The sequence below is a fragment of the Meleagris gallopavo genome, chromosome 4 (genome assembly GCF_905368555.1).
Source record: "Meleagris gallopavo chromosome 4, MGAL_WU_HG_1.1, whole genome shotgun sequence".
NCBI lineage: Eukaryota > Metazoa > Chordata > Aves > Galliformes > Phasianidae > Meleagris > Meleagris gallopavo.
This window is the reverse complement of record NC_139407.1, coordinates 11,932,828-11,960,079: the sequence shown is the minus strand read 5'-3', so window position 1 is coordinate 11,960,079 and position 27,252 is coordinate 11,932,828. Positions and strand designations below refer to the sequence as shown.

The following is a 27,252-nucleotide window of genomic DNA, read 5'->3' as shown; positions in this document are numbered from 1 at the left end:
AAAAAAATAACTTTCCTTTGGTGACTCTCTATGTTAAAAACCGAGGGTTTTTTGTTGGGTTGGTTGTTAGTCCAGACGTCTGATACACTTCTCAAACAACCACAAAATTATAAAAGCCACTGAACTATTAAAATGTAATGACTTAGGCAGAGCTTTTTCCATGCATGAACACTTAACTTGATTTCAGAATATATTAGCATGTTGTTACTCTTAAATTAGCATGTTGTTACTCTTAAATTAGCATGTTGTTACTCTTAAATTAGCATGTTGTTACTCTTAAATTAGCATGTTGTTACTCTTAAATTAGCATGTTGTTACTCTTAAATTAGCATGTTGTTACTCTTAAATTAGCATGTTGTTACTCTTAAATTAGCATGTTGTTACTCTTAAATTAGCAATTAGCATGTTGTTACTCTTAAATTAGCATGTTGTTACTCTTAAATTAGCATGTTGTTACTCTTAAATTAGCATGTTGTTACTCTTAAATTAGCATGTTGTTACTCTTAAATTAGCATGTTGTTACTCTTAAATTAGCATGTTGTTACTCTTAAATTAGCATGTTGTTACTCTTAAATTAGCATGTTGTTACTCTTAAATTAGCATGTTGTTACTCTTAAATTAGCATGTTGTTACTCTTAAATTAGCATGTTGTTACTCTTAAATTAGCATGTTGTTACTCTTAAATTAGCATGTTGTTACTCTTAAATTAGCATGTTGTTACTCTTAAATTAGCATGTTGTTACTCTTAAATTAGCATGTTGTTACTCTTAAATTAGCATGTTGTTACTCTTAAATTAGCATGTTGTTACTCTTAAATTAGCATGTTGTTACTCTTAAATTAATATTTTAATAATTCCTGTTAAGTATAGCTTTCCTGTAATTAAAGGTCATCTTAGCTCTTAGATATCACTGCTGTTGATGTCATTAAATTATAAAACAAAACTTCTGCAGAGTGGTAGGTCAAAAAATGTGTGAATTGACTTCCAAAACAGAAAACTTTGTTAAATAGCTGTACTTCCTCCCCCCAACCCTTGTCTCAAATAATCATTTAAATCTCTTCCCACAGGTACAGTGGGGTAAATATTTTTCTTTCTATCAAAAACGAGTCCATACGTAACATATTAAATTTACTTTTTTTATAAACAGAATGTAGTGACAATCTTAAAAAAAACATTACTGATATTTCCATCAAAACCAAATTTCTTTCAAAGAAATCTCATCTTTGACCTCTTCCTCACTCTTATTGAGCAATTAGTGATTTATTTAAAACTGAAAGTAAAACAAGAACTATTTTCACTTTACGGATTGGAAAAAGAATAAAAAGATTAAAAGCATATGGATAAGCTACTTTGGGTGGTTAATAAGTTTCAGCCATTGATTGTGCAACTGCAAACATAAAGCAGAAAAAGGTTACTCATTAGGAAGGAGAAAAGGCTGCAAGCAGTATTTCTGCTATTCCAGGCAGAAAAGATAAGGTTGGGGGAGAAAAGAAGGAAGCAAAAGGACACATTCTTGTCTTCTTGAAGCACACTTTCCATTGGTTTCTGAAGCAAGTTCTCCAAGTAGAGAAATGTGTGAATACATGAAATACAAACAACAGTTTCCCTCTGCCAAATACATGTCATTACTGCACTGCAATCCAAGTAAAGAAATTAAACAAACTTATCATAAAAGCAAATGAGGGGCAAACCTTTACAGCTCCTAGCTGCTCTTTCCTAAATCGTTCCAATGGTTTGATCAGAGTTTCAGTAACACTGAGTGCCTAAAGAAAAAAGAGCATGGGTTAAGTTTCTGTTGCCAGACTAGTCACTTTTAGTTCATTTGAGGAAACAAATAAACAAAAAAAATCAAGCTAGGATACTGAGTTCTAACTTTAAAAAAAAAAAAAAAAACTCTGAGTTGTTTCAAGATCTTGGAATTTGTCATCACTTTTAATTACAGTTTCAGGAAAGTTAAAGTAAATCTAAAGCAAATGAACAAATGCAGAAACTTCAGAAGTTCAGAGGCTGCATCTAAAGAGCAAATGCTTTACTTGATCAGGTCAACAGCTTCAACAACCGAACACCAGAATGTGACACAGGATAAGTAACAGCTTTCACTGGGGAGCACACAAATTCCTGCAACAATGCATAATGCTGTAAACAGCTGTAGAACGGACAACTAAGGAGTAATTAATAAGCTTTCAACATGCAGTTGAAGTGGTTAGGCATTGAAATATATTTTTTCAAATATTTACTTTTAGTTACATTAAGAAAGCATTAAGTTAACCTAAGTAACAAAATCAAGAGGTATAGTGGTAATAAATAAGAAGGTTAGTTGACTGAGTAAAAGTCTAATCCTTTTAATGCTTTTGGAGCATTCATCAGTGCACTTTTGATAAATGGCCTCACAGCCACATTTAGAGGGGGGGAAAAAAAAGCCACTGTAAGACTGAAAAGTAGCTTATTTAGACCTGATCAGCTAACAGGGCTTCTATTTCATATAAAGCATTACAGGAGATGAAGTGGTGTTGGGATTGGTCTTGCTGCAAACAAGATTTAGAATCTTAAGAACATGTGAAATTTCAGCAGAGCTGGAATTTCTTGAATGCAACAGCAGCATTGAAAGATTGTCAAGATGGGAAGTGTGGCAAAGCAGACAGATTACTTGTAGTCTTAGTTCTGAGGCAGAACCACAGGGTAATTCAGTTCCAAGACTGCAGCCAGCATGGGCCAGGGCTGAGCTGCCAAGAGTCAAGGAGGAGCAAAACTGCAGGCTTAACCTGGCCTTCTGAAAAGCTCTTATCATAAAACATGAGGGATACATTAGAGATCTGGCACAACATGAATCTAAATAGCACTGTCTACTCCCACCCAGCCCTGGGGCCGTGTAGGGGATTGACTGTGGGAGTCAGCCTACCAATTCATGGTAACCACAGCAACTCTGATTTTTCAACAGTACTCTAATCTAAATATCTAACTGGAAACCAAATATCTGGCAAGTCTGGGCCAAACGAAGTTTTGTACAGTCAGATATTTCCTAACTTCTGAGCTCTTGATTTTGTGGCCCAAACTCTCTGGACATTCACTTCCTAATTTTGTCAGAAACACTTGAGCACACTCTCAAGGGGAAGGAGGACTGACAATCTGCTAAGTCTGTGTTTCAGACGCATGCAGAGGCACTGGAGTAACCATGACATAGGAGAGCCTTGGTGCAGAGCTGGGGAGGGGACAGACAACAGAGCAGCTCCTGCCGTGTGTGATACCCACCCAAGGTATTTACTTAAGTGTTTATCCCAATACTTTGAATGCTCTGACATATGGATAACTGTTAGTTCCCCATGCTGCTTCAGCTCCTGCCAAAAGACAGCTAGAGAAATCAGCTGTCCCAGGCAGGAACTGAGAAATGTGCAAGGGTTTAGTTAGCCTATTTGGCACTCTAGGCACATATATCCCAACTAGTCAAGCAGTCACCAGGAGTCTCCAAGGATAGTTTTAGGTTGAGAATATCCCAGAACTTTCCTGGAAATTCTAGGGCTGGAAGGCAAGGGCAATGGGTACTTAAAACAGGATCAACTCCAAGCAGCAGTTTCCTGGAACATTGCAGCAGCACCTGAGGACTGAGAAATCTCTTTTCTAGACAGAAGTATTCACCCAAATCTGAGTGGAGAACTGCTTGCAGAAATGACAGAATAATCCTTCTGTTTTGGAAAATGTTAAGAGGTTTGTGTTGTTTTTGACAGTTTCCTCTATACTGACGTTGTGAGTGAGAAAGCTGTGAAGCTGAGGTTCTCTGTGAGCACCTCAAAGAGCAGAACTACAAATTGCGTATCTTTTTGAGCTTATACACAACAACAAGTGAAATGTAAGATCAATAGGTAATGAACATATGCTAACATGAAGTCCAAGCCCAAGAATAACACAGCAACTTGGTGCAGTGGAAAACAGAACAAAACGAAAACCAAAAACAACCCAGAAAGGGCTGTGGTTTATACACCAGAGGGCTGGCTACAAATCAATTCCTCTGCTATACTGCTGTGTAGCATGAAGCATGGGAAATACTAACAGTATTTGTCGGAAGCAGAAAATATGACAAATCACTAAATCAAAATGGGATGTTCCCTCTAAGACAGCCAACAAACAAAGATTGCAGTATTGGCCGTGGTATGATATGCCAGTAATTCTTTCACTAAAGAAAAACAAGTTTTCTCTCCTTCCAGAGGAGATAATTCTCATTTTGCTTAACCAAAACCAAACTTTTATAACAGATGGCTTTGAAGCACACTTTCGCCTGCCCTACAGGTGTTTATGATTTGTCACCCCTTTTGCTTTCTCTGTATGCATTAAACAATTTTGCTATTGAGTATTGGCAAAGTGGGATTTTGTGGATCCCTGGTAATTCATGGAGCTTCAAATCAGGTTTACATAAAAATATATAGGATGAACACTTTTTTTTCTGAAAATAAGTGTGTGGGAGTTTTTAATGTACAGAAACCATCAACGAAGACATGACTGCTAAACTTAATAGTGAATTACAGAACTGTTCTTCTGACTCACAGATATGAAAACAATGTTCATAATTACAATATGCACATGATTATAATAAGGAGGAATTCAAATTGTTTTCCAGTACTATATCATAAAAAACTACAAAATTGTGTACTCACTAGTGGAACAAAAATATTATTAATGCTATACTGAGTGTGATGATAGGAATGCCTACTATTTAAAGGGTGCAGGGAAATTTTTCTCTTGATATTCCTAAGGCATCCAAACCTACCTTGAAGGGATTATATACTCTCAGTTTTAAAACCCAGCAAATCAACTACAGTAAGCATAAACCATAAGAGAATTAATATAAAGACATCATGTCTTATGCAATGATATCTTAGTTTCTTTTTTGAATCTCAGTATCTCAAGAATGCTTTTTTAAAAGCAAAAATTCTAGTGCCATACACACACGCCTCAGTCTGTGCATCTGAAACTGCTTATGCCACTTCTGTTACGTTTGATGCATCTATTGAAATGATGAAGAATTAATTTTAACATAACTCTCAGAACAGCAGGAAAAAAAAAAACAAAGCCTCACTGTTAACATCTCTTAAGGAATTCACTGTATCCAGCATTTTCAAGCGTATCTAAAGAAGCTTTGGGTATCTCCTAGTTTTAGATGCCCTTAGAAAACTTCACCTGTTCAGGCAGAGACATTTTACAGAATGGAGATTATTCTGACTTTCACGGTTTCTCATTATGTCAGAAGTAATAAATTACGGGCTTTAAGATTAAGGGGCCTGAGCTAACATTTTCTACAAAGAGACCACAAAGGCACAGATTAAATCCATTAGCAAGTACATTTACATTTCCAGCAACTTGCCTATTAGTCAGCTGAGTCAACAAGATCCAACAGGTAACCTACCAGTCAGTGCCAGTCCACAACAACTCCATTTAGCCTGTTATTTTTTTCTTTTCCTGGAGAAATGGGAGAATGGCTGTTGAGGGAGAAACTGCTTTCCCCAAACACCTCCTCCCAAGCGTTGGAACAAAACAGACAGTGCCATCCACCAGCCCTCAAAGCTCCTCATGTTTTCTTTTCTCCTTCTGCAGACAGGAGCACTCTGACTATGAAATGCAGTACCAGTCAGTTCCTGCAGGCATAAGCAAGCTTTATTGCAGGAGAGGAAGGTTATTCATGTGGGCTGTGAGGAAATATCAACCCACAAAAGATGTTCCAGAACTTCAGTCTGGCCTCTGTGGCTACAAAAAGTAGGCAAAAGTTAATCAAAATTTGGTTTATTAATTAGACAAATGCAACAGTGGGCTCCCAGCATTAATACTAAAAATATCCTTCGACTCCAGTCTTTACTGGAGGAACAAGAACAGCAATTACACATTGCTGGTAAATAAATCTTGGTGGTGAGAAATACATGCAATGACTGCTCCATTCCGAATCCAAGCACTCTCCCATACAAGAGAGGTTTACTGAAAATGAATATATACATATATTCATATATAACATATATATATATATATAAAACATGACCTTCTAACACATATATATATATATATATCTTGCCACAGACTGCCCAGTGACACAAGGGTGCTGAGTTTCAAATCCTCATCATAGGCAGTGGAATGCAGATCATATGCCAAACAGCAAGACAGGGCCGTTTAAAGTTTCCCAGTGCACTGACTGGGAAGATTTATTTGTAGACAGGGGCAATGTTGTCTTTCTCCTTGACAAAGTAATGAAGGAGGCCAAAAGCCAGCAGGACATAGCTCATGAAGCTAGCAGGTGTCAATGAAACTAGAGCTGGGAAGGAAGTACTGCTCTTCTCAGCTTAACAGAATGCAGAAAGGATGATGTAGCTAACAGTGATTCAATAACAAATTCAATAACACTGCTGCTAAATAAAGAAATTTACTTTCTAATAAAGAATTTTACTACCTACAGTTTCACTATTGCTTACAGCAAACATAGCTTTTACGTTTTTCCTAAAGAACAGAAACATTCAGCCTAACACAAAAGGTCATTTTCTGATAACCCCAATATTTGGGGAGTACAGAAGAAAACTAAAAATAAAAAATAGCCTTTTCCTCCAGAAAACCCTTCTCTACATATCTCAACTTGGTAGTGCAATGTCTTGAAATATTAAGAAATAGCATCACGTAACTTTGTAGGTACAGTTCTACTGTCAAGTATTTCATATGTTTCTTGCAATTGATTTCTTTCAATAGAGTTTAGTATTTTCTCTTATAAGAGCCTGCTCCCAGTGAACTGCATTGGCCAACTCTACTGCCCTGCTAATACAGCAGTACATCTCTCTACTCTTCAGCACTAGTTTTGTATTTAAATGGAGCACTGACAATCAGACAGCCAACACCCCAAAGTTCTTGAAAACCACCAATGTGGTTTAAGATCATGACCTTCAAAATCACAGAATTCTGTGATTGCTAAGCCCTGCCCCACAAGCCATGTTACAGGCAGACTCCTATTCTTAGCACTTTCTGGTTTTCTTAAATGCAGCAGTCTCGGCTTACAGATGATGCAGCAGCAGGACTCCTGTGTCTCCTCTTGTAGTCAAAGCTTACTTTCCATTGAGTGGAAGATTATGAATTATCTAAAGGAAAAACAGTTAAAAATGCCTCCTTTTATCTATATGCTGTGCTCTGTTCTGAAAGAATGTTTGCACTGATGTACTTCCCATGAGACAGATGGCCTGGAAAAGTTAAATTGGTCTAATAAACAAACAATACAAAATAAAAAAAAAATCCCTTATCAAAAGAAGAAAGAAAGAGAGAGAGAGAGAGGAGAGAAAGAAGGGAAGAAATAAAAAAGAAGGAAAGGAAGGAAAGGAGAGGGAGAGAAAGAAAGAGAGAAGGAAAGAAGGAAAAGAAGAAAGAAAAGAAACAAATTAGGACAGTGAGTTTTAGCAAAAACTGCTTAGAAAAAGATTAACACTATATGGTCCTGACTTTTGAATAACTTTATTCTTAAGTAGATTCCACTAGAAGGAGGACTACTATGAAACAATAAATGTAACAAATAGGAAAAGAAACAGACAGACAGCTTCACATTAGCAACAAACCATTTTTATCCATTGAAGCAGAGGCAAGCTACGGATAGCCCTTCCAAAGAAAGAGCTTCTCCTAAACTGAATATGCAAGAGCTGCCTTCACAGAAGAACAGAGAACCACTCCCAGTCTACGCTTCAGATGTATAAAGACATTGACAAAGAAGAATGGCTACTCTGGAAAGGAAATAGCATAATACTCATTTGCTTTGTTCATGGCTAAGCTCATAATTGAACAACAAGACATCACTGAAAGGCAAGGAATCTAACAGTGAACAACAGTGTCACTGTTTAGTCAAGAATGAACTGTCCAATTATTGTGAAGGGAGTTCTCCACAAGAAACAGTGGTGTTATTAACAACCAGCAAAATCCAAACTGTTGGAAGTTTTACAATGCAAATTCCAAACATTTCCTGTTGATGAAATAACAGAATGAAAATTCTCTACTGAGTTATATGTTGATGCATGTAAGACCACAATTATCTAAAAGAGGAAGCTGGGGATAATGCAGCTTTTCAGTCATATTCACTCAGAGACTGAGGAAATACATCCCAAATTGGTTTTGCCCTTTTTTATCCCTTCATACAAACAACACTGATTTCTAGATGAAGTGCATGAGTTCACGCGTAACTCAGGAAACTATTTCAGAAGATTGTGCTTCACATTCAAAAACTGATTATTCAAACAGCCAATGTCAGGAATCACCAAAACGTAAAGGATTTGCCTGAATAGTTTTCACCAGCATACGTTTGCCTATTTCAATAATTCTACGATTTCCATCTGGCTTCATGCCACGCAGAGGATAAATGAAGGTTAGGTAATAAGGTACAGCAGCAATTGTTTTGCATGTTCCTAAAAGTGGAAATAGATTTTGATCAAATTAAACAGTTCACAGGAAGGTGAAGAAATAGGGTCTAGGTCCTGAGAAACCAAGCTTTTATCTAGGCTTTTATCTCTGTATCTGAGATGTTCGGTGTGCTGTCAGCAACCTAATTTTTCAGAAGTGATCACTGATAAACGTATTTTTTGTTGTCTTGGCAGTTATATTTAGCAGTCTGTATTGCCACTGCATCTAACACAATCAGAATAACATATAATGCCATCAACTCTTATTGCACAGATCTTAGATATCTTACACTGGACCATCCAAAAGTACAGGATAATTTTTACCTAGATCAGTAGGTAAAATGACTGTTCCTTCATATAGATTTCTTCAGATAACTGAGAAAATTGGTTAAGATTTATGAACTATTAAATATCTGCACACTGAGTAACAAGGAAAAGCTCAGAAAAAGTAATACCTTCACAGCAGAGTAGGAAGAGCGTAAACTAAATATGCTTAAATTATATTAAAGTATATTAAACTATACTTTAAAAATAATAGTAAACTATCCACAAACATTAAATGTTAAGTGAGCACTTAACCTGTGAAATAAACTCATGTATTTAAGTACTTCAATCATAAGAGGTAAGTATAAATGCATGTAAGTACACACAAATGATTTCGATTTTACCTTTAACTTTCTGAGTGTAAATGTTTGAACCTTAAGAACATCTTTAACTTGGAAACCCCTCTGCTTCCACTTTTTTTTTTTTTCTTAAGCCAATGAAGGATGAAAAAGACAAAAAGACAGAAGAGACTTTGCTGTTACTGTCTTTAAAATTCCACACAGAATCAGTTTCCCATGTTTCTGACACACACTGAGAACAATGAATTTGAGAAGAATTCTGAACTTGATTCTGAGAAACTGGTGAAACATTAAAAATATAAAATGATTCTTGAGAGGAAGGACTGCAAGCAGTTTTAAGAAACATAAAAGAGTCCTATGGAATAAGAACAACAGACTAAAAGAAAGACATTATGCTCAAAAGCTTAGAATTTACCGTCTTTCCTAGGGAGGTATCAAAAGGATTAAAAGTGTGCTAAAACTGTCGCAGAAATAGAAGAGACCATAACAAAATAAAGCAATGAGCTCATATTGTCTTGGAGAAATTGACAAGAAATATAGCGAGATGAATTTAACTGCAACAGAAATCTTACAGAAAATGAAATATGATGAAGTAAAAAGGAAATAATCGAGTACTTGGGATACAGTTAGAAGGACTGAGACAAAAACATTCTCTATTTGGCAGGAGGCAAAGAAAAATATACAGAAATGAGTCTTTTTACTAGGTACTTCGGAACACAGAGAAGCTATCTATCCATTATTTAACTGGAAAAAAAAAAGTTTACAGAAAGGGAAAACAAAACAACAGCCTTTAAGAAGTGCAGACTTTAATTTTCAAAAGAAAATTATCTGAATTAAGAACTGAGTGGGATTAAGAACAATTTTGACATAAAAGAGAGATGTGCTAAACACTGTGCAACTAAACTGAATCAGGAAAAATACAGAACTAAAACACCACTTTGAAAGGATAGCAGTCCTCTAGCCTTTGAAAGCATAACAGTGAAAATTCTTCTGTGATGGAAAAGGGATGAGTTTTACTCCATGACCACTGCAGAAAAGGTAAAATAAGTAAATAAATTCTGTTTAAGTTGAAAGGGAGACTTAGATGGATATCAGAAAAAAAAGAAAAGAAAAAAAGAAAAAAAAAAAAAGAATAACAACTAAATGTTGGGGTAAAACTAGAGAGATCCCTGGCCTTGAATTTTTTTCTAAAGAATGGTTGGCAAAGCAGTCGTCAGGGATGGCCCAGGTACACGAGACCCTGCTACGAATCACACCTCTGATAGGTCTGCAGGCAAAACCCATCCAACTAACTCAAGTCTTGCATAGAAGAAAGGTAAGGACAGGAGAAACTACTCGACAGACCTGAGATATTTGCTGGACACTGCAGATAACAGTGAGAGAAGCTGACTGAAGTTACAGACGTGCCTTGAGAGCTGGCTGTATTTAATCAGTGTGGTTAAGGGGCCTTAGGGAAGAAACAAATGAACTCGAGGCAACTCTATGGGAGCACTATAGTTCTCTGAGGGAGTAGAAACATGCAAACCCAGCACATCAGAATGTGAGCAGATGACAGCACCAGAAGTACCATACAATGCTGAGATGACTGAAGGAATGTTAAGAGCAGTATCACATTGGGCATCAATTAGTAATGTTAGAAACAATATGTAAAACTGGTTGGGACAGGTTGTTCATTTGGAAGAACAGGATAGAGAAAGGGAAGTATAAAGGTGTTAAAAAGGGAGCTCAAGAGAAAGGAAAGGGGATAATAATCTCAAGCAAGTTATGTGATACGTTACGTCAGTGGTGGACCTACCAGGCAGCTCTGTACAGCTTATCAGCTTAAATCACGGCAGCAAACAAAACCTGTTTTCTTGCCACATCACAAGAATCAAACTGAATTCTGCAGTTGGGAAAACTGGGGTGGGAGGAAGGTTTGGTGCTCTCCTTGGAGAGCAGGAATAACTGGATGGAGGGACTGCACATCTTAGCATCACTATACTGGTGCCTGTTTGTCCCCAACCTTTTCCTAATAACCTTGTGAAGTTTGCTTCCATCCCTGCACTTGCATGACAATTTGGTACTGTCAAAAGGGCAGTCCTAGGACTCATTCCTAACACATAACAAGCACTTCCAGGACATCCTTGGGGACAAAATGACCTGTTTCTTATCTGCCTTGGAGAATGTCACCGAGCTACAGTACTATTAAGTTGTTTTTATCTTGTCCACTCCACAATAGCTCAGTGGAACGTTTGGATTAAAAATTTCTCCTTTCACCATCCACTAAATCCTTTGACAGTTGGGATATGGCTTTGGCAGTCTTTGAAGGGGAAAGTGGAAGAAAAAAAACACAAAACACAGGACTTAGACATCTGAATTAAATTATTAAATATCCACCATGTGAATATTCACCAAGTGATTATCAAACAAGTGAATTTGTGCTAAACAAAAGGAGAAAAAATTACGTTCTTGATTCACCATATACAATACTTTTGCAGAAAACCGTAAGTGTAGGTGATGAGCATCTCATTATAGCTCAGAATGTATTTTAAGCATGAATTTGTTAAATATACTGTATGGTTAAGAACAATTTAGCTTTCTTCTCAAGTGCACAAAAATTAATTGCAAACCAATGTATGAACTGCTTTAAATTCTATAATTAATAATGCATTTCATTAAGCTTATTTTAGATGACTGAAATTTCTTGTGTGCAACATTCAGCTCTGAAATTGAATTGAGCAATCAAATCTTGGCCTCCAAAATGATAAAGGGTAAAATGCTCAATAAGTTGTTAACATGAGTGTATGGGACCTGCTGAATTATGGCCTGAACCTCTGATTGATCACCTGAGGTGAGCAATGACTCAGCCACGGGAGCACAGGTGAAGGCAATTCACCTGTGCTGCCGGAAGGGGTGGAGCCTGGCTCCACCTCTCCTAAACCCATTTAAGAGCTGACTGCCAGTGAGGAAGGATCTTATTCTGGAGATTCCTTCTTTGAAGTTTTACAGTGAGCCCAGGACAAGGGTAAGTACTCAGTCTGTTCTCTTTTTGGTATAGGAACCTGCTTAGCCAAATTCTTTTCTTTATTTCTTAATCATAATGTCTGTATATTCTTTGATTATGCACATGAGAAAGAATGGATGCTCTTGAAAATAATTTTGCTGTAACATTCATATCTTAGTGGAAACTCTGTGAATCTCTGAACCCGATTCCAAACATCTGAGTGCAATAACCCCACAGTCTCGATGTGGACAACAGCTCATGCCACTGTTAAAGCATACTCTGAGCAGCAGCTGCTGAAAACTATCATTACCCAGCACCACACAACTATTTTCTCAGAGACTTATGTCCACTGTTATATTAGCTCACTCTAAAAACGATACATAACATTTGGAGGACTACAGATGCATTGAAATGGTCATTTGATAACTCAGAGAGTATACTCTTTCTGTCTGGAATCAAATATTTGCCCCACAGTATACTCCACAGTTGTAACTCTTCTAATACGATACTGCATTTCATACTTTTCTCATCAAGAAACTGACGTGAATTAGTTTTGGGTAATCAGTGTAATCATGAACCTCATACACCATACAGCAGATCGCTCACCCACAAAGAAATAATTCGTAAATCTGTTACTGTATCCAGTCAACAGACAGCATCCCAAGCCCATGTAAATCCTGAAGCTAATGCAATAAAGAACCTGGATCCAAATGTGGCCAACTTCCCACATGTGTGGGAACTTCCCCTCGTGTGTCCAGCAGTATTATGTCTATCATCTTGCTTTTCACTCTAACGGGCAAAAAAATGTTAAGGTGGTTTTTACTCCTCACACTAGCCATGAGCTATTGGGACACTACCAAGCCAACTTATACCTCTCCATTTTTATCACAATAGCTTTCTTCTTTAATGAGAAGTAGCTGTTGTCTCTAACTCTAGACTCCAGATTCAAAGACTACACGAGTGCTTTCACTGTTAAGCAACAATAACACCCTGGAGGTTAAAAAAAAAAAAACAGCCAGCAACTTCAACTTTGATCTTATCTTTGGCATATGTACAGCTTTTTATAATTTTTATTGCAACTCACCAAAATTTCTCTTTGCTCTTCCAAATTCTTTAAGAAGTTTGAAAACTCATGAAGAGAAGCATCTACAATTAAAAAAAAAAATTATCACCATGTTGCAGGATGGCACAGCAAAAAACATAGTCATTTATAATCACTTCTTACCTACCTATGTATCTTTCATCATCTGTCTCTGCATCTCCAATGAATTCAAATTTAAAGTCTCTCAGAGAATGGGCAAATTTTCTCTGGGCTGCTGAAAGGTCTGCAAAGAAAAAAAGCAAGAATTGAAGGTTAGAGAATTATTGTAAGAAGGCTGTAAAATCCTCCTACCCCTGATCAACTTTTACAATAAACCCTTAACACAGGTCTGCCTAAGGACATTACAAGGTAACAAATGTTGTCTAAGCTTCTGCTCTCATCTGGGAGTCCGTCACACAGATTTCTTTATATGAGGCTATGCAGTACAAAGCAAGTGCAATCATCTGTGCTGTATCAGACCTATTCTTAAACTTCACCATATGGTCACAAGCCATACGAACAGATTTGTAACTACAGAAGTTTAAGCCACAACACTCTGACTAAGCTGTGACAGCAAAAGGCTTCTCTGCTAACCTAAACTCCCTAATGTATTTGCTAGTGCAAATACACATTTTGGCACTTCCTATACGTGTTTTGTAGAATGCGTATAAATATTTAACTAGGAGACCTAAGTCAAACTGAAAAGAATTGTTGCTCTGGAAGTAGAATTCTAAGGATTTAAAACCAGGCTAAAAGCAAGTTCACAGTATTAATTTTACATTATTACTTTTTTTTTAATTACTAACCCATTTTTCTTCAGAAAGTTTTTAGCTATTAGCATTTGACAATTTGAGGTCAGAGGTTTACACTCTACATCCCTCAGGAAGTAATTAGGTTCTGAATTGAGCAGCGAAGCCCTTACTAGGATTTATAACAGCAGAAATAAACAGTATGCACACACTTTTCTGTTGTGCTGATGTGAAGGCTTGGTAATGTCACGGGTTCTGAAGGGAAGGAATTGCTCAATGGAGGAAAGAAAAAAAAAAAAAAAAAAGGACACGTATCTTGGTATGCTCTTACTCAATGGTAGAGGTTTTATTCAGATTTTTGGTCAGCCAAGGCTAAGGGCAGTGTGATATGTTTAGCTAATCTGTATTTTTTTCCATATCACGTGCAGTTCTGAAAGGGCTAAGAACAAACCTTCAGCACATTGGCTAAGGTTTCTTTTTTTAATATTGAACAGGAACTAAAAACTCAAAATTTTTTCAAAACATACAAATAAAAAGCACAAAAAACACCTAAACTATGTCAGGTCCTGCATGCAATACATTGTGTGTTGTATCATCTCTCACAATCAAGTACAATTTTGGCATACTATGCTGCACTGAAAGTTCAACCACATCAAAGGTTAAGTCACAAATACTCTACCAACAGCAAGACAACAAAAAAAATGCTTTCTGATATTTGTCATTTCACATTTCTTTATTCTCATCAATTTCTCCTAAGATCTCTTCTCACCTATTGTTTACAAGTGCTACTCCCATCAATGTCACACTGTCAGGTATTTGCCTTTCTTTTGCAGCTGCTTCTGAAGCCTGCACATGTACTCTTCAGCCTATGAGCAGCAGGACATCTTGTGGGTTAAGAGGCTTCTAAAGCAGACAACTAAAGAAAAACATTCTGCCAGCTCTGAGAGGATTAGAAGTTCAAAAAAAAAAAAAAACAAACAACCAAGTTTCTCAAATATCTAATGTTATGTTGGTTTGTGAGCCAAGTCACAATATGAGGCTGAAAAGAGTTTATTTGTGAGAGAATTGGCCTGTCAACCCACACTCTCCCAAACACATTTAATTTTTTTGAATCTGATAATCTCTTGCCAAAGCCCTGTCACATGAGAGCAACTCCTCACTGAAGGCAAGAATTATTTATTCTGTATCCCCTACTTTTAGAGGTGAAGTACTTGGATAACTCTGACCACGGCACACAGCACTGCATGCAGGCACACAACAACACCACAGCCTTTCCTAAATCCTCCCCACTGCCAAATCCTACCAGAGCAGTGTGAGACCATCCCCTACAGGGCGGCTTATCCCACCTCTCTGGTGACACTGACTGCAGGCAGAACCTGTGCCTGCATTCCAGTGCTTTCAATGGGAAACCCAACAGTTTGTGCTCTTCACAGGCTCGGAAAGTGACGTTCACACACTTCTTACCACATTTGTTAAGAGATTGGAAATTCTTACACGAGGGTTGGAAGCAGTAATGTTTTAACGTTCTACAGCTAGATGTGCAGAGTTCCTGTACTAAATTCATGAAAATGCATTAAAGCTTTGTAATGTATTTCCACTTATCTCTGTGAAATGTTTAAGAACTGTTTCACAAAATTTTAAGAAGTATGTGAGGATGGGAGGAGGTTGGGAGTTTAGAACATGAAAGTATGATCTCATGTGGCCAGAAAAGTCACATTTATTTAACGAAACAACAGCAGGAAGAAAAGACACTGAAATAGGATAAGAACTTAACACGTGAGAAGTCATTTGAGCAAAACAAAAGCCAGTCAAACATTCTGAGGTGCAACTGGAAAGAAGTGAACCCCCTGATAGGTAAGGACAATTCTGCCATTTGGTGCAACAGACCACTGCAATGATCAGACTCCCAACTGCTGCCAGAATAAAGAGATATTTAATCCTGCTTAGTCTGCACATGTTAACTGCAAGATTCATCATCAATGTTTAAAATATCATTCATCTATCTTTTTTTATTTTGTCTAAATTTACTTTCAAGTTCACATTCTGTTTTCATTCCTTGGGCTAAAATAGCACTAGTCTAACATAAAGCAAACACTCTGCTGGGCAGAACCACGCTGCCTCTCTAGTCACATAAATTGAAAAGTCTCTGCTCTGTCTCTTAAGATAAAAGCAACAAAGCTGAGTATCAAGTAGAGATGGAGGAAAACTTTTGAGAAATGTAGAATGAGAATACAGAGGTTACTCTTCTACAACACAGGAAGATGGAGATGACAGCTAGACTCAAAAAGATAACATAGTGTTGTGCTGGATTTTCTTGACCTTTGACAAACCATAGCCAGAGGTAGAAGCTTGACACCATCTGCAGTCAAAACTTCAGTTACAGGGCAAAAAGCAAGAAACTGCTCCACAGCCTTTGCCCTTATAAATTCCACGTAGTCTATAATACGCACATAAACATACACAAGTATTTATTAAGGTGAAACAAAAATCTGCCTGTTGATGCCACTGTGAGCACTATCTGCTCCATTGCTACTGCTTTATGATTTAAATGCTGAGCATTGTTGCTTACTGTAGAAGTTTCATAGGCATAGTCTGGCTCTCTTCCATTCTGTTAGAAGACCTTTACTGCAGCAAAACCGCTCAGCTGACACTCACAGATGCACCTCAGAATTGTTCCCCATCAGCAGCAGAGGCTACAAGAGCAGCATGTTATATAAAGCAGAAACAGAACCATGTGGGTGCCAGCTACGTAACAGAGCAACACAGTATGTGAGTACAAAATATTTACCAAATAGCACTGTCACGGTGATTATGAGAATAATACTCAAGTCTACTAAGGAAAAAAAGCACAGTGAGAATTTAGGAGGCCCGAAATCAATTTCCTTCATTTTAGTTTCCTTGTTCAACACAGTAACGCAGATTGAAAGCTACTGAGCTGGTAAAAGTCAATCGTTGACTGGTGCTGATGGTCTAAAAGAACAGGACATCCAAGATTAAACACTGTTTAAATATCAACCAAACACTGAATAAACTGTAACTCCTAGCAAATCCATAAGGCAGATTCACTTCAAAAGACTCACGTTCTTAAGAGAAAATGAATTAATTTTCTCTCTGTTACTGTCCCAGCCAGTACACTCTCCTTTTCATGCTTAAACGCAGCTACTTAGAAACACAAGATCAGGAACAAGAAGCTCCTCTCTCCCTTGCCTTCCTTTGGAGCACTTCCACACCAGGCACCTGTGCTCAGCCACGCATCCTGCACCAAATGCGCTGCTGGTGCCCCCACATGAATACTTTCCGTTTAGGTTTGGTGAAAAATATTTTTGTTTCTTATCTGAGTCAAGCCACCATGACGACATGAGAAGCTAGGCACAGCCAGCCCTCTTCAACATCAGTCCTCCGCTTGCTCTGAGGTCAAAAGTGCTACTCATCTCACCTAGAATTCTTGCACAAAGCAAGACAGTACTAGGGCTATGCTAGACCCCTTTTGCATGGCAGGAGAATTAGTTACTTGCAACAGTCCTTTCTATTAACGTTTTCTAAAGTAAAATGCAGATTTCTACCTCAAGCTTCACTTCTACAAGCTTCACTTCTACTTCTATCAAAACACTTCTCTAAGAAGAGCTGGCATTACTTCTCCATTCCTCATTGCTAACTATAATCTTCTTTATTTTAACAGACATCCTCCAGGAATGACAGACTGACAGCAGCTTTGTTTAACATGGGTTCAAATTGCCCTCCTTCAATAACAAAGGTGAGCAGACACCTACCAAGCTCATCTTCCCTATGAAGCACCAACATTAGCCTTTTCACCAGTCACACTGCTGCTACCTTCTTCACTAATTTTGCTATTACCTTCACAGAAGGAACCTTGTTTCTCTTCTGTGTCCCCTATAATAAGGTGAACAATAAATCTAATACAATCCTTAACACTAAAATCATGAACAGGCTTTAACTATTACCTTAGCAAGATGGATAAACAAGATTTACTTATCAACTTAGTAGATGCAAGCTGTGTAGGAGATCAAAAGTAGTAACACATTTCAAGTCTCTGAAACAAAATGAAGAGCAAGAAGTTTCATCTGCTAAATATATTGAAAGAATCATCAAAACAGAAAAAAAATCAATAAAGCCAAAAGACGAAGCTATTCATTTCTCTTCAAAAGACAGAACAGAACTCAAGAACAAAAAGATTTCTGGAGTTTAGGCTTAATAATGTCACATTATCTATGAGTTTGTGAAAGCTCAGCAAATCCAAGTATGAGGATTAAAAATGAAGTGTTATTAATCACTGACTTGTCAAGTAGCTTTTTTTTTTTTCCAGCGCAATACAGCGTCGGCTTTTTTGGAACATCCCACACCCTTAAAACAAATGAGAAAAACCAGAACAACATTTCATTCTAATTCAGTTAGTAATAGTTCTGCCATTGGCCCAACAAAGCCACGTTTTCCAGCCGCAGCCCCCAAGCACTCAGCTGCCAATGCTTCACACCCTCTGCGCTTATGTGCTCAGGTTAGAGATAAGTCCATCAGCACCACCCAATAAAAAGTTTCCTTCTGCTGACATCTTCCCCATTTCAGTGGGCAGCCCTCGGCACTCCTGTTGGGATCACACCAATGCCCGCACGTTGTAGCCCCTCTGACTTCACCATCTCATTCCACCAGCAGTACCTACTACACAAAAAAAGCTATGGATGATTAAAAAAAACAATACTATTTATTGTGAGCAGCAAGTTTTCAGGAAAAAAATCAAATACTTTCCCACTGGCCTCCAAAGAATATAAAACATAATTCTATCAAAGTTACAAAGTGTTTATCATTTATTAAATAAGAGAAATAGAGAAAAATGAATAATGGAGACATTAATATTCATCAGAACATTGCCTCTGTTAGGAACCAATTAGTCTTCAGTCCTTCTTCCACAGGACTTGTCATTGCTGATGAGCATTTTAGTCCATCCTGGGATTACTAACTAAATATGCCACAAACAGAGGCTGATAAGGTGGATGGCTTCCCTGACTGAACACAACTTCTCATGTCTGAGCAAGCCACAACTGAGCACTGTGACAGACTCATTCTAACCTCCTTCCCACTTCTAAAGGGAGAGAACTACAGTCTGTCAGATCTCAATTTGTTAGGTTACTATTTTAAGGTTTTCCTTCTGTGAAATGTATAATCCAATATTATAGTACAAATGCCACTATTCTTCACATTAATTAAAACAGAATAGTTAAAGACTTCAGATTTGAGTAGATATCTATGTTCACAGATATGCAAAATGCATACAAAAAAAATCCAGAATCTCAATCCATTATTTTCTCATAAAGAAAGCATACAGCATACTAAAATAAAACACGTATTATCTTTTCTACCTTATTTCACTCTCCAATGTTCAACCATGAAAACATTTAACTCATTTCTCTTCTTTCTGTTCTCACAAGTACAGGGGTGCAAATTTCACATTCCTCAGCATCAAGGAACCACCTCTTAACATGCTAATTACCATATGCACAATATCACAAAGTAGCATCTTGTGTGGCTGTAGGGAAGCTGCCAAGTCCTATCTTAGTGTCACTCAGCTGCACCACACCTTCCTGGGCTCTGGTTGTTTGCTTTTTTAATTTGGATCTTTGAAATTAGAAAGGCAGCCCTACTCCACCCTGACAAGGCCATTTTGCATCACCGGCATTTGGTAAATGAGTACCTTCAAGGGCTCAGGGGAGACAAGTGTTCTCCCAGAGCATCTACACCAGCTCTCCCAAAAAATGTGCACCCCTGTGACTGCTCAGGCAGTGATGTGATCTTTTGGTTCAGATTTTCAGGAGCACAGCCTGAAATACCATTCATGGAGGGGAAAAAAAAAAAAAAGATAAGCTCTGTCCTTAGCACTACAACCCTGCCCATCAAGCCACTTCTTCAGAACCCTGACATAAAACCTGCACCCTCAAAGATTCTGCTGAAGGGTCAGTCAACTATGATGGAAATTATCTTTGTTATTCCACAATAATCTGCTTTCAAGGGAATCATAACCACCTTCCTCCCCCTCTAAACCTCCATTTCTCTCACATCAAAAGAGACTAAAAGAAAAAACAGCTGGAAACCAAGGACTAAGAAAAACTAATTTGCAATGCAGGGAACTATGAGATTATTCTACCAAATTTCAACAGTACTCAGGGAAATACCAGCATTTCAGAAACTTTTGGACAAGTTCCCCTGCACCCATCTGCAGAAGCTGGCAGCCCAAGGCTTGGATGGGTACACTCTTGGCTGGATAAGGAGCTGGCTGGAGGGCCGGGCTCAGAGAGTGGTGGTGAATGGAGTTAAGCCCAGCTGGCAACCGGTCATGAGTGGTGTTCCCCAGGGGTCGGTGCTGGGGCCTGTCCTCTTCAATATCTTTATTGATGACCTGGATGAGGGCATCGAGTGCACCCTCAGTAAATTCGCAGATGACACCAAATTGGCTGGAAGTGTGGATCTGCCTGGGGGTAGCAAGGCCATACAGAGGGATCTGGACAGGCTGGAGAGCTGGGCTGAAGCCAACGGGATGAGGGTCCTGCACTTCGGCCACAACAACCCCAGGCGATGCTACAGGCTTAGGGCGGTGTGGCTGGAGGACTGTGTAGAGGAAATGGACCTGAGGGTATTGATTGATGCTTGGCTGAGCATGAGCCAACGGTGTGCCCAGGTGGCCAACAAGGCCAATGGCATCCTGGCTTGCATCAGGAACGGTGTTTCCAGCAGGAGCAGAGAGGTGATTGTTCCCCTGTACTCAGCACTAGTGAGGCCGCACCTCGAGTACTGTGTCCAGTTTTGGGCCCCTCACTGCAAGAAAGACATTGAGGCCCTGGAACGTGTTCAAAGGAGGGCAACAAAGCTGGTGAGGGGTCTGGAACATACGCCATATGAGGAGAGGCTGAAGGAGCTGGGACGCTTCAGCCTGGAGAAGAGGAGGCTCAGGGGAGACCTCATTGCTCTCTATAACTTCCTGAAGGGAGATTGTAGTGAGCTGGGGGTCGGCCTCTTCTCTCGTGTCATCAGTGATAGGACCAGAAGGAATGGTTTCAAGCTACGGCAGGGGAGATTCAAGCTGGACATTAGGAAGTATTACTTTTGAGAAAGGATGGTCAGGCACTGGAATGGACTGCCCAGGGAGGTGGTGGAGTCGCCGACCCTAGGGGTGTTCAAGGAAAGACTGGATGTTGTGTTGAGGGACGTGGTTTAGTGGGAGCTATTGGTAATAGGTGAACGGTTGGACTGGATGATCTTTCAGGTCTTTTCCAACCTTGGTGATTCTATGATTCTATGATCACAGTGCACAAAGTAGTAGCAAGATGGACATCAGTGTCCAGATTCTGCAAACTGTCTTCCAAGAATGAATTGGAAAATGTGAAAAAAACGTTTGTTTTCAAAGATTGGGATTTTATTATTGTTCATTTAAAGATGCACGCACTCAGGAAGTGAGATTGGATTTCTGTTTGCAAATTTTCTAGCAGAAAATGATAAGAGACTTAGTCTTGTAAAAATCAACTTCAACTGTTATGTGGAACAGGAATTTAAGTACGTTGTATTCTTCCATTTGAGCTTTTGTCAAATACCATACATTTCAAGGTCCTTTTGCATTTACTCAAGGTTTCTTTTACTCTTATTTGTTCTGTAGGATGGCTATGCTCCCATTTCTTAAACTATTTCACTGAAGCTACAAATGTGTATGGGAACTGCTGAATCATGGCCTGAACCTCTGACTGATCACCTGAGGCGAGCAATGACTCAGCCATGGGAGCACAGGTGAAGGCAATTCACCTGTGCTGTCAGAAGGGGTGGAGCCTGGCTGCACCTCTCCTAGACCCATTTAAGAGCTGACCACCAGTGGGGAAGGATCTCTTCTGGAGATCTACACCCTTGGATTTTCCTATGTGAGCCTATGTTATAGGTGAGTGTATTTATCATTTCTGTTTCCTGCTTTGGTGTAATAACATCATAGCCAAGCTCTCTATTATTCCTGAACATCTGTATATTTGTTATTTGTATGCTGCTGTACCATAACATCGGTATATTCATTAATTATACAAAGTGTCACAAGTGCAATTTGCAAATAAGGATGTTCAGTAAGGAGAAAATGAGATCACACAGTTAAACTTCCAATGATGCGGAGCTCTGCTAGTTAACTGAGAACACATTTCTCAACTGGAAAAGTCTGTGAAGTAGTGAAAGGAAAACATGTGTTTATTATGCAGTTACTTATCCAACATCAGCATAAGGAGTGTTTTGACCCTAGAGGATAGCTTTCTTTCCCAGAACTATTTCCCAAACAATAACTGTAATGTTTACATAAAAGAAAATATTTTGTAAAAATATTATTTTGATTACCAAAGAAATAACTTATTGTTAGGTGGACACCTCAATTTTAGCACTATATACTTTAACTTACAAAAGTTTTGTTTATGTGGAATACTCTCACATAATATACATACAGAATAGAGGATCTCTCACAAACATGAAATGAAACAGCCTCTGAATTCAGAGCACTTCACTTTTAAAAATTCTAATAACCAGCAGGGCATGTCTACCTAATTCCTCCATAATGAATGAACAGAGCAAGAATTTTTATCACCTTTAAAAGCACATCCTCTTTGGCCAAGGGTTTGAAATGTTTTATGGTGCTCTGTATCAAGTCTGAAGCAATGTCAACACTAAACATGAAAACCTCTGCTGAAAAAAGCATCATTCACCATGCTTTCTCTCTTTACAATGGCATACATCTCAAAATACTGTCACTTTTATGGCATCACTGCCCATCTGAATTTTTGCATATGTAGACAAAAAACCCTAAGAGCATCAGACTTGCAGTATTCTGTGGTCTCTTTATAACAAAGCATGTCCAAACACAGCATACCTGCACACCTACACTCAGTGCTGTACGCAATACAGCTACCAAATATTTTGTCATTAGCAGGACTGCACAAGACTCGGAAAACAAAGTCACATTTTCACCAGTTCCTCTGCTCACACTGGCCATGAAAACAACTTAGAATTCTTGTAGTAAGCTGAGAAAGATTTCATTTTATCATATACATTGAAACTCTAAGTGGATGAAGATGGAGGAAAACATAGTGAGGAATCAAAGGAGCAGATAAGATCTATATTTCAAGAAATGGTGGCCAAGTGCCCAACCTTCAGGCTATTTATTTATTAAAAGGTGAAGAAAGAACTCATTTTGGAAAAATATTTGACAATTCAGTGCATTTCTACACCGAAAACTTAAAACCTAAATTCAAAAGGCAGAGGCTAAGAATTCTGGCAAGATTTGCATCATACTCCCTTTATTTTTCTTCCAGCCTGGGAAAGCCTAGGGGGAACCATCACATCAAGGAAGTTGGGATGGTCTCCGCAGGCTCCCACAGAGGAAGAAGTTCAAAAACAATCTTTGTATCTAGAAACAAGGGAAATGAACCTAAATTTTGACAGAGAAACAGCTGGCAGTACTGTGGTGCAGAAAACAGACTGTACTTAAGTTAAATAGAGCTTCCAGAAGAAGCATAGCATCAGACAGTTAACAAGATGCCCAAGTGAAAAAGGATTTTGCTGAGCTCATTTCCAAAACTGTGATATACAGATTTTAAGTGTAAAGTATCTTAACATTTTTGTGTCAAAAGAATTTTGTTTTAATCTGATACATCATTATTTGATAGCAGTTATATCTCTCTGAACCACAAAACTGAAGCTTCTAATCAGGTCAGACCAAAGCCATATACATATACCACAGAGTATCCCAATTTCTGTATACTGAATACAGGATTCCATTAAAGCAGTAGCAACTGAAAGCACCAAAACACATGAAATGTGGAAGTGCTCTTGATGGCCTTCTTACTTAAATAGCCACTAAAGAAGGATCCTGATGTTCCAGCATCATTTCACCTGGAAGTTTCTCTAATTATTCCAATTAGTTAATCTATTTATTTGCCTGGAGAGCAGAATAAAGTTATTGCTCATTATATGGATGTATAGTAACCAACTTGCCAGGAAGTGTTTATTTAAATATTGAACTACGATGTATGATGTACACCAAAAGAACATGACTCATCTCTGGTGTCTATAGCTGTACAGTATTTGAACTCTAAATGCACAGAAACTTCTTAATCCTTCTGTCAAACTTCATATGAACCCAATGAACCAGTCATACAATACTACTATGCAATTTTGCAGACAATTCCAACTAGGAGAAAAACATTTGACTTGAAATTTACTGGCACACAAGCAAGTGAAAGCCTCACTGCTTTGGGATTTTTCCAAAATGAGTTTCCAATCACAGCATCAGTGGCATCTGGTTCCCAAATCAAAGATTACTAAATGAACACTAAAGAAAAATAAACAAAATCAATTTAGAATAGCAAAAACCACATCCCCATGAGAAGCACTAAGTATAAAAAACTTGTAATCCTACATAGCAATTGCAACACATCCTACAAGCAAGAAAGCGAGCCATTTGCTTAGTTTTCTAATGCAACTTTCATTCTTCATTCTGTTTCCAAACAAAAAGACTTGCAATATATCATGCAGTAACGTAATTTTTCAAGATTTATTATATCCATTATGCTTTAACAAAAATTGGTTCGTTTCTATCATACTATCATACATGCTACTTTTGTTCCTAAATGAGTAGAGCATGTATAATCAAAGAGTGAAATGACACTGCTCTAGCTGCTTCAGCTGCATTGCTGTGCACTCTTCTGAGACAAGGTGTTCTCAAGACAGAAAAAATAATGCAGTTTCTCTCATCAGCTGTGATGGTGTGAAAGGCAACACACAGGGCTACAGAAGTCAGTTGCTTTTGTTCAGCTGTCTTTGCGTTTCACTGATGGCAACTCATGAGAAAAGATAGAAGCTGGCATTTCTGGAAGGGGAAGAAAAGGTGATTTGTTGGTGTTGTTTTTTTTAATATATAAAATGTTTAGATTTGTTTCTATTACCATTTCTGGGGCAAGTGCATGAGTATGTTCTAGACAATCGGTTTATAAAATGAGAGCTTTTGATTTTTGCTTTGGACCCAGCACCAAGAATTTATATTCAAGCACTGTCTCCACTCAGTACACTTCTCAGCAGCCTACAGAATTACAGCTTACTTTTGCTTTGCCTGCCTGGACATATTCAACATACTCAAAGAGCTTTAACCACATATGCCAGAGGAAATAAGTGGTCAAAAAAAATTTATAAAAAAAAAAAAAAAGAAAGAAAGAAAGAAAAAAGGGGGAACTGACCTATGACTGTTTGCAAATGATAAATTTAAAAAATCATGCATGAATTCTCTCTTCTAAAACGCAATAACACAAGAATGAAAGCATTCTTCCAGCACAGCAGCTAAAAGAAGGAACTCTTTGACAGTGACAATGTATGTTAAATGTACACAATTCAGAGAAGGACACCAGATTTCAAGGATTGTGGCTCAAACTACTATATGTGAGAATAAACAACAATGTCAAATAAATGCTTCACCTTTCACCAGTGAATAACTATACTGTATCTACATAACATAGGATGACAATTAAGCATAGTATGCATTTGTACACACAACTGTTTGATGAAATTATCTTTTAAAAGACAATCGTTGCTCCATATGGCAGAGCTAGCAGTATATGCTACACTACTTCCAATACAGCATTTATTTTGGTTATCAAGGAAACAGTGAAATAACCAACAAAACATTTAGAGTAGAAGCAGTCTGGGAGGTCTAGCAATGAAAAAATGGAAGAATTCTTACATCTTGGGAAAATGTATGCAATTGTCATCCAACTGTGCTCAGAAAACACCAGAGTGAAAGGGTTGCTCACTTAACTGCAGGACGGCCACTGGAATTCACCAGCATCACACACTAATTATTCAACTTAAGACTGTAGGATAAACACTGCATATCTATCATTCTGCACTTCAGTTGTATTGGCCTTATAGCTCAAGCTTTAGCACTCACTGGCACAAAGTGTACTGGCTGCTCACAACACTAGAAATACGCTTGCTTTTTAAATCGGGTTATTCATACACTAAGAGGAGTGCTAGAGTATTAGAGGCAAGTGTAAAACAAGCAAGATGATGGAAAAAGGAAATTGAACAACTAACATGACCCGATACCAAGTGAAGAATGAACAATCTAAAAAAAAAAAAGCACCAAACATGAACCATAATGGAAACTGTAGGTTATAACTGCCTAAGTCTGAATTTAGCAAGGCTAATGCAAATGACTAAGTTGTCATCTTTCATCTGCTCATATCATGTTGCAAAAAAAAAAAAACATTATAAACTATTATCATTTGAAATCAGAGAACTTATCCAAATGGCACGTGGTTTACCTCAATTTATGCATTTGGACTGCAAAAGCAACAGAAAGAAAATTTTTGGCAGATATTTCAGTAAAAATGGTTCTTTTGTGAGCTGACAAAAATAATAAAAAGATTTAAGCAATTAGTTTTCTGTAGGTTCAACTAAAAACATGGTGCTTAAACACTCCAAAATGTATGGCTTGAGGTAAATGTGTGAAGTTTCAGCCTCAAGTGACCAGCTAGTGTCTTGAAACAAGAACATAGGTGACCAAGACTGCTAGAAGAGAACTACTGATTACTGTACAGGTAGTTCAGAAGGGAAAAAAGCACACACAAAGTTTGTTGGTTTCTTTTCTAAAACTCTTTTCCAATTTATCACAGACCTTAAGAAAAATAAGCACTTCATTTTTGAAAGTAAACTCGTTTTAAGTCATTGAATCTGAAATCTCTAGGGGAAAACAGCTTAGCAGAACAAACTGAGTATACAAGCAACCTACAATATGGAAATCACAACGTTACAGCAGGAGGACCCTGGAGTGCAAAAGAGAAACTCTAACCCAGTAAAGCCACATCTAAGACACACTTCAGAGAGCTGAATGACAACACCCATGCTGTAACAGACATTACCGTATCCTTCTGTAACAATTTACAGCCTTTCTGTTTTAAGGAGGTGCATTTTGTTCTTGTATTTTTACTGATTTCTTTTAAGAAGTTTAAAGTGAGACGTGAGAACACAATTTAAAATAAACTAGAAGTTAGACTGGAAAGGAGAAGAAACCAGTTTTCCCTTTTTAAACCACTCCAACGAGAGAGATAAGAAGTCCTCTCCATTTCTTCAATTTTGTTATTTAAATGAAAACAAAGCAGCAATTTTGTAACACTCCTCAATTTGTCAAAGTCTTTGTTATGTAGATACAGTTGCAAAAGCAAAACCATTATCAAATACTTATCAAAGTTTCTTATCAAAACGCAGAAATTAAGAGTAATTTCAGCAGGGAAGAAAAGCCTAAAATTAACCTGGTTAGTAAAGCTAACCACAACATTTCAACAGATATGGGAGTGGAAGAGTTGTTTGACAATCTAAGATAGATATTCCAGTTTTCCTAATTCAGA

The 27,252-nt window shown here is 37.9% G+C and overlaps 1 protein-coding gene across 4 annotated transcripts in view; it reads right to left on the bottom strand.

Annotated features, from left to right (window-relative positions):
* Positions 1-27,252, bottom strand: part of ARHGAP10 (Rho GTPase activating protein 10) — a 136,536-nt gene that overhangs the window by 85,335 nt on the left and 23,949 nt on the right. For 3 of the 4 annotated variants that reach the window (XR_014882838.1, XM_010709544.4, XM_010709545.4), the window contains exons 2-4: positions 13,231-13,326; positions 13,086-13,147; positions 1,691-1,762 (exon numbers count right to left, since the gene is read on the bottom strand). Coding sequence is in view for 3 of the 4 variants with exons in the window: in XM_010709544.4 (XP_010707846.2) it covers positions 1,691-1,762; positions 13,086-13,147; positions 13,231-13,326 (230 nt within the window). In the remaining variant the exon portion in view is untranslated. The remainder of the gene's footprint in view (positions 1-1,690; positions 1,763-13,085; positions 13,148-13,230; positions 13,327-27,252) is intronic. The other variant, XM_019614509.3, reaches the window with a different exon arrangement.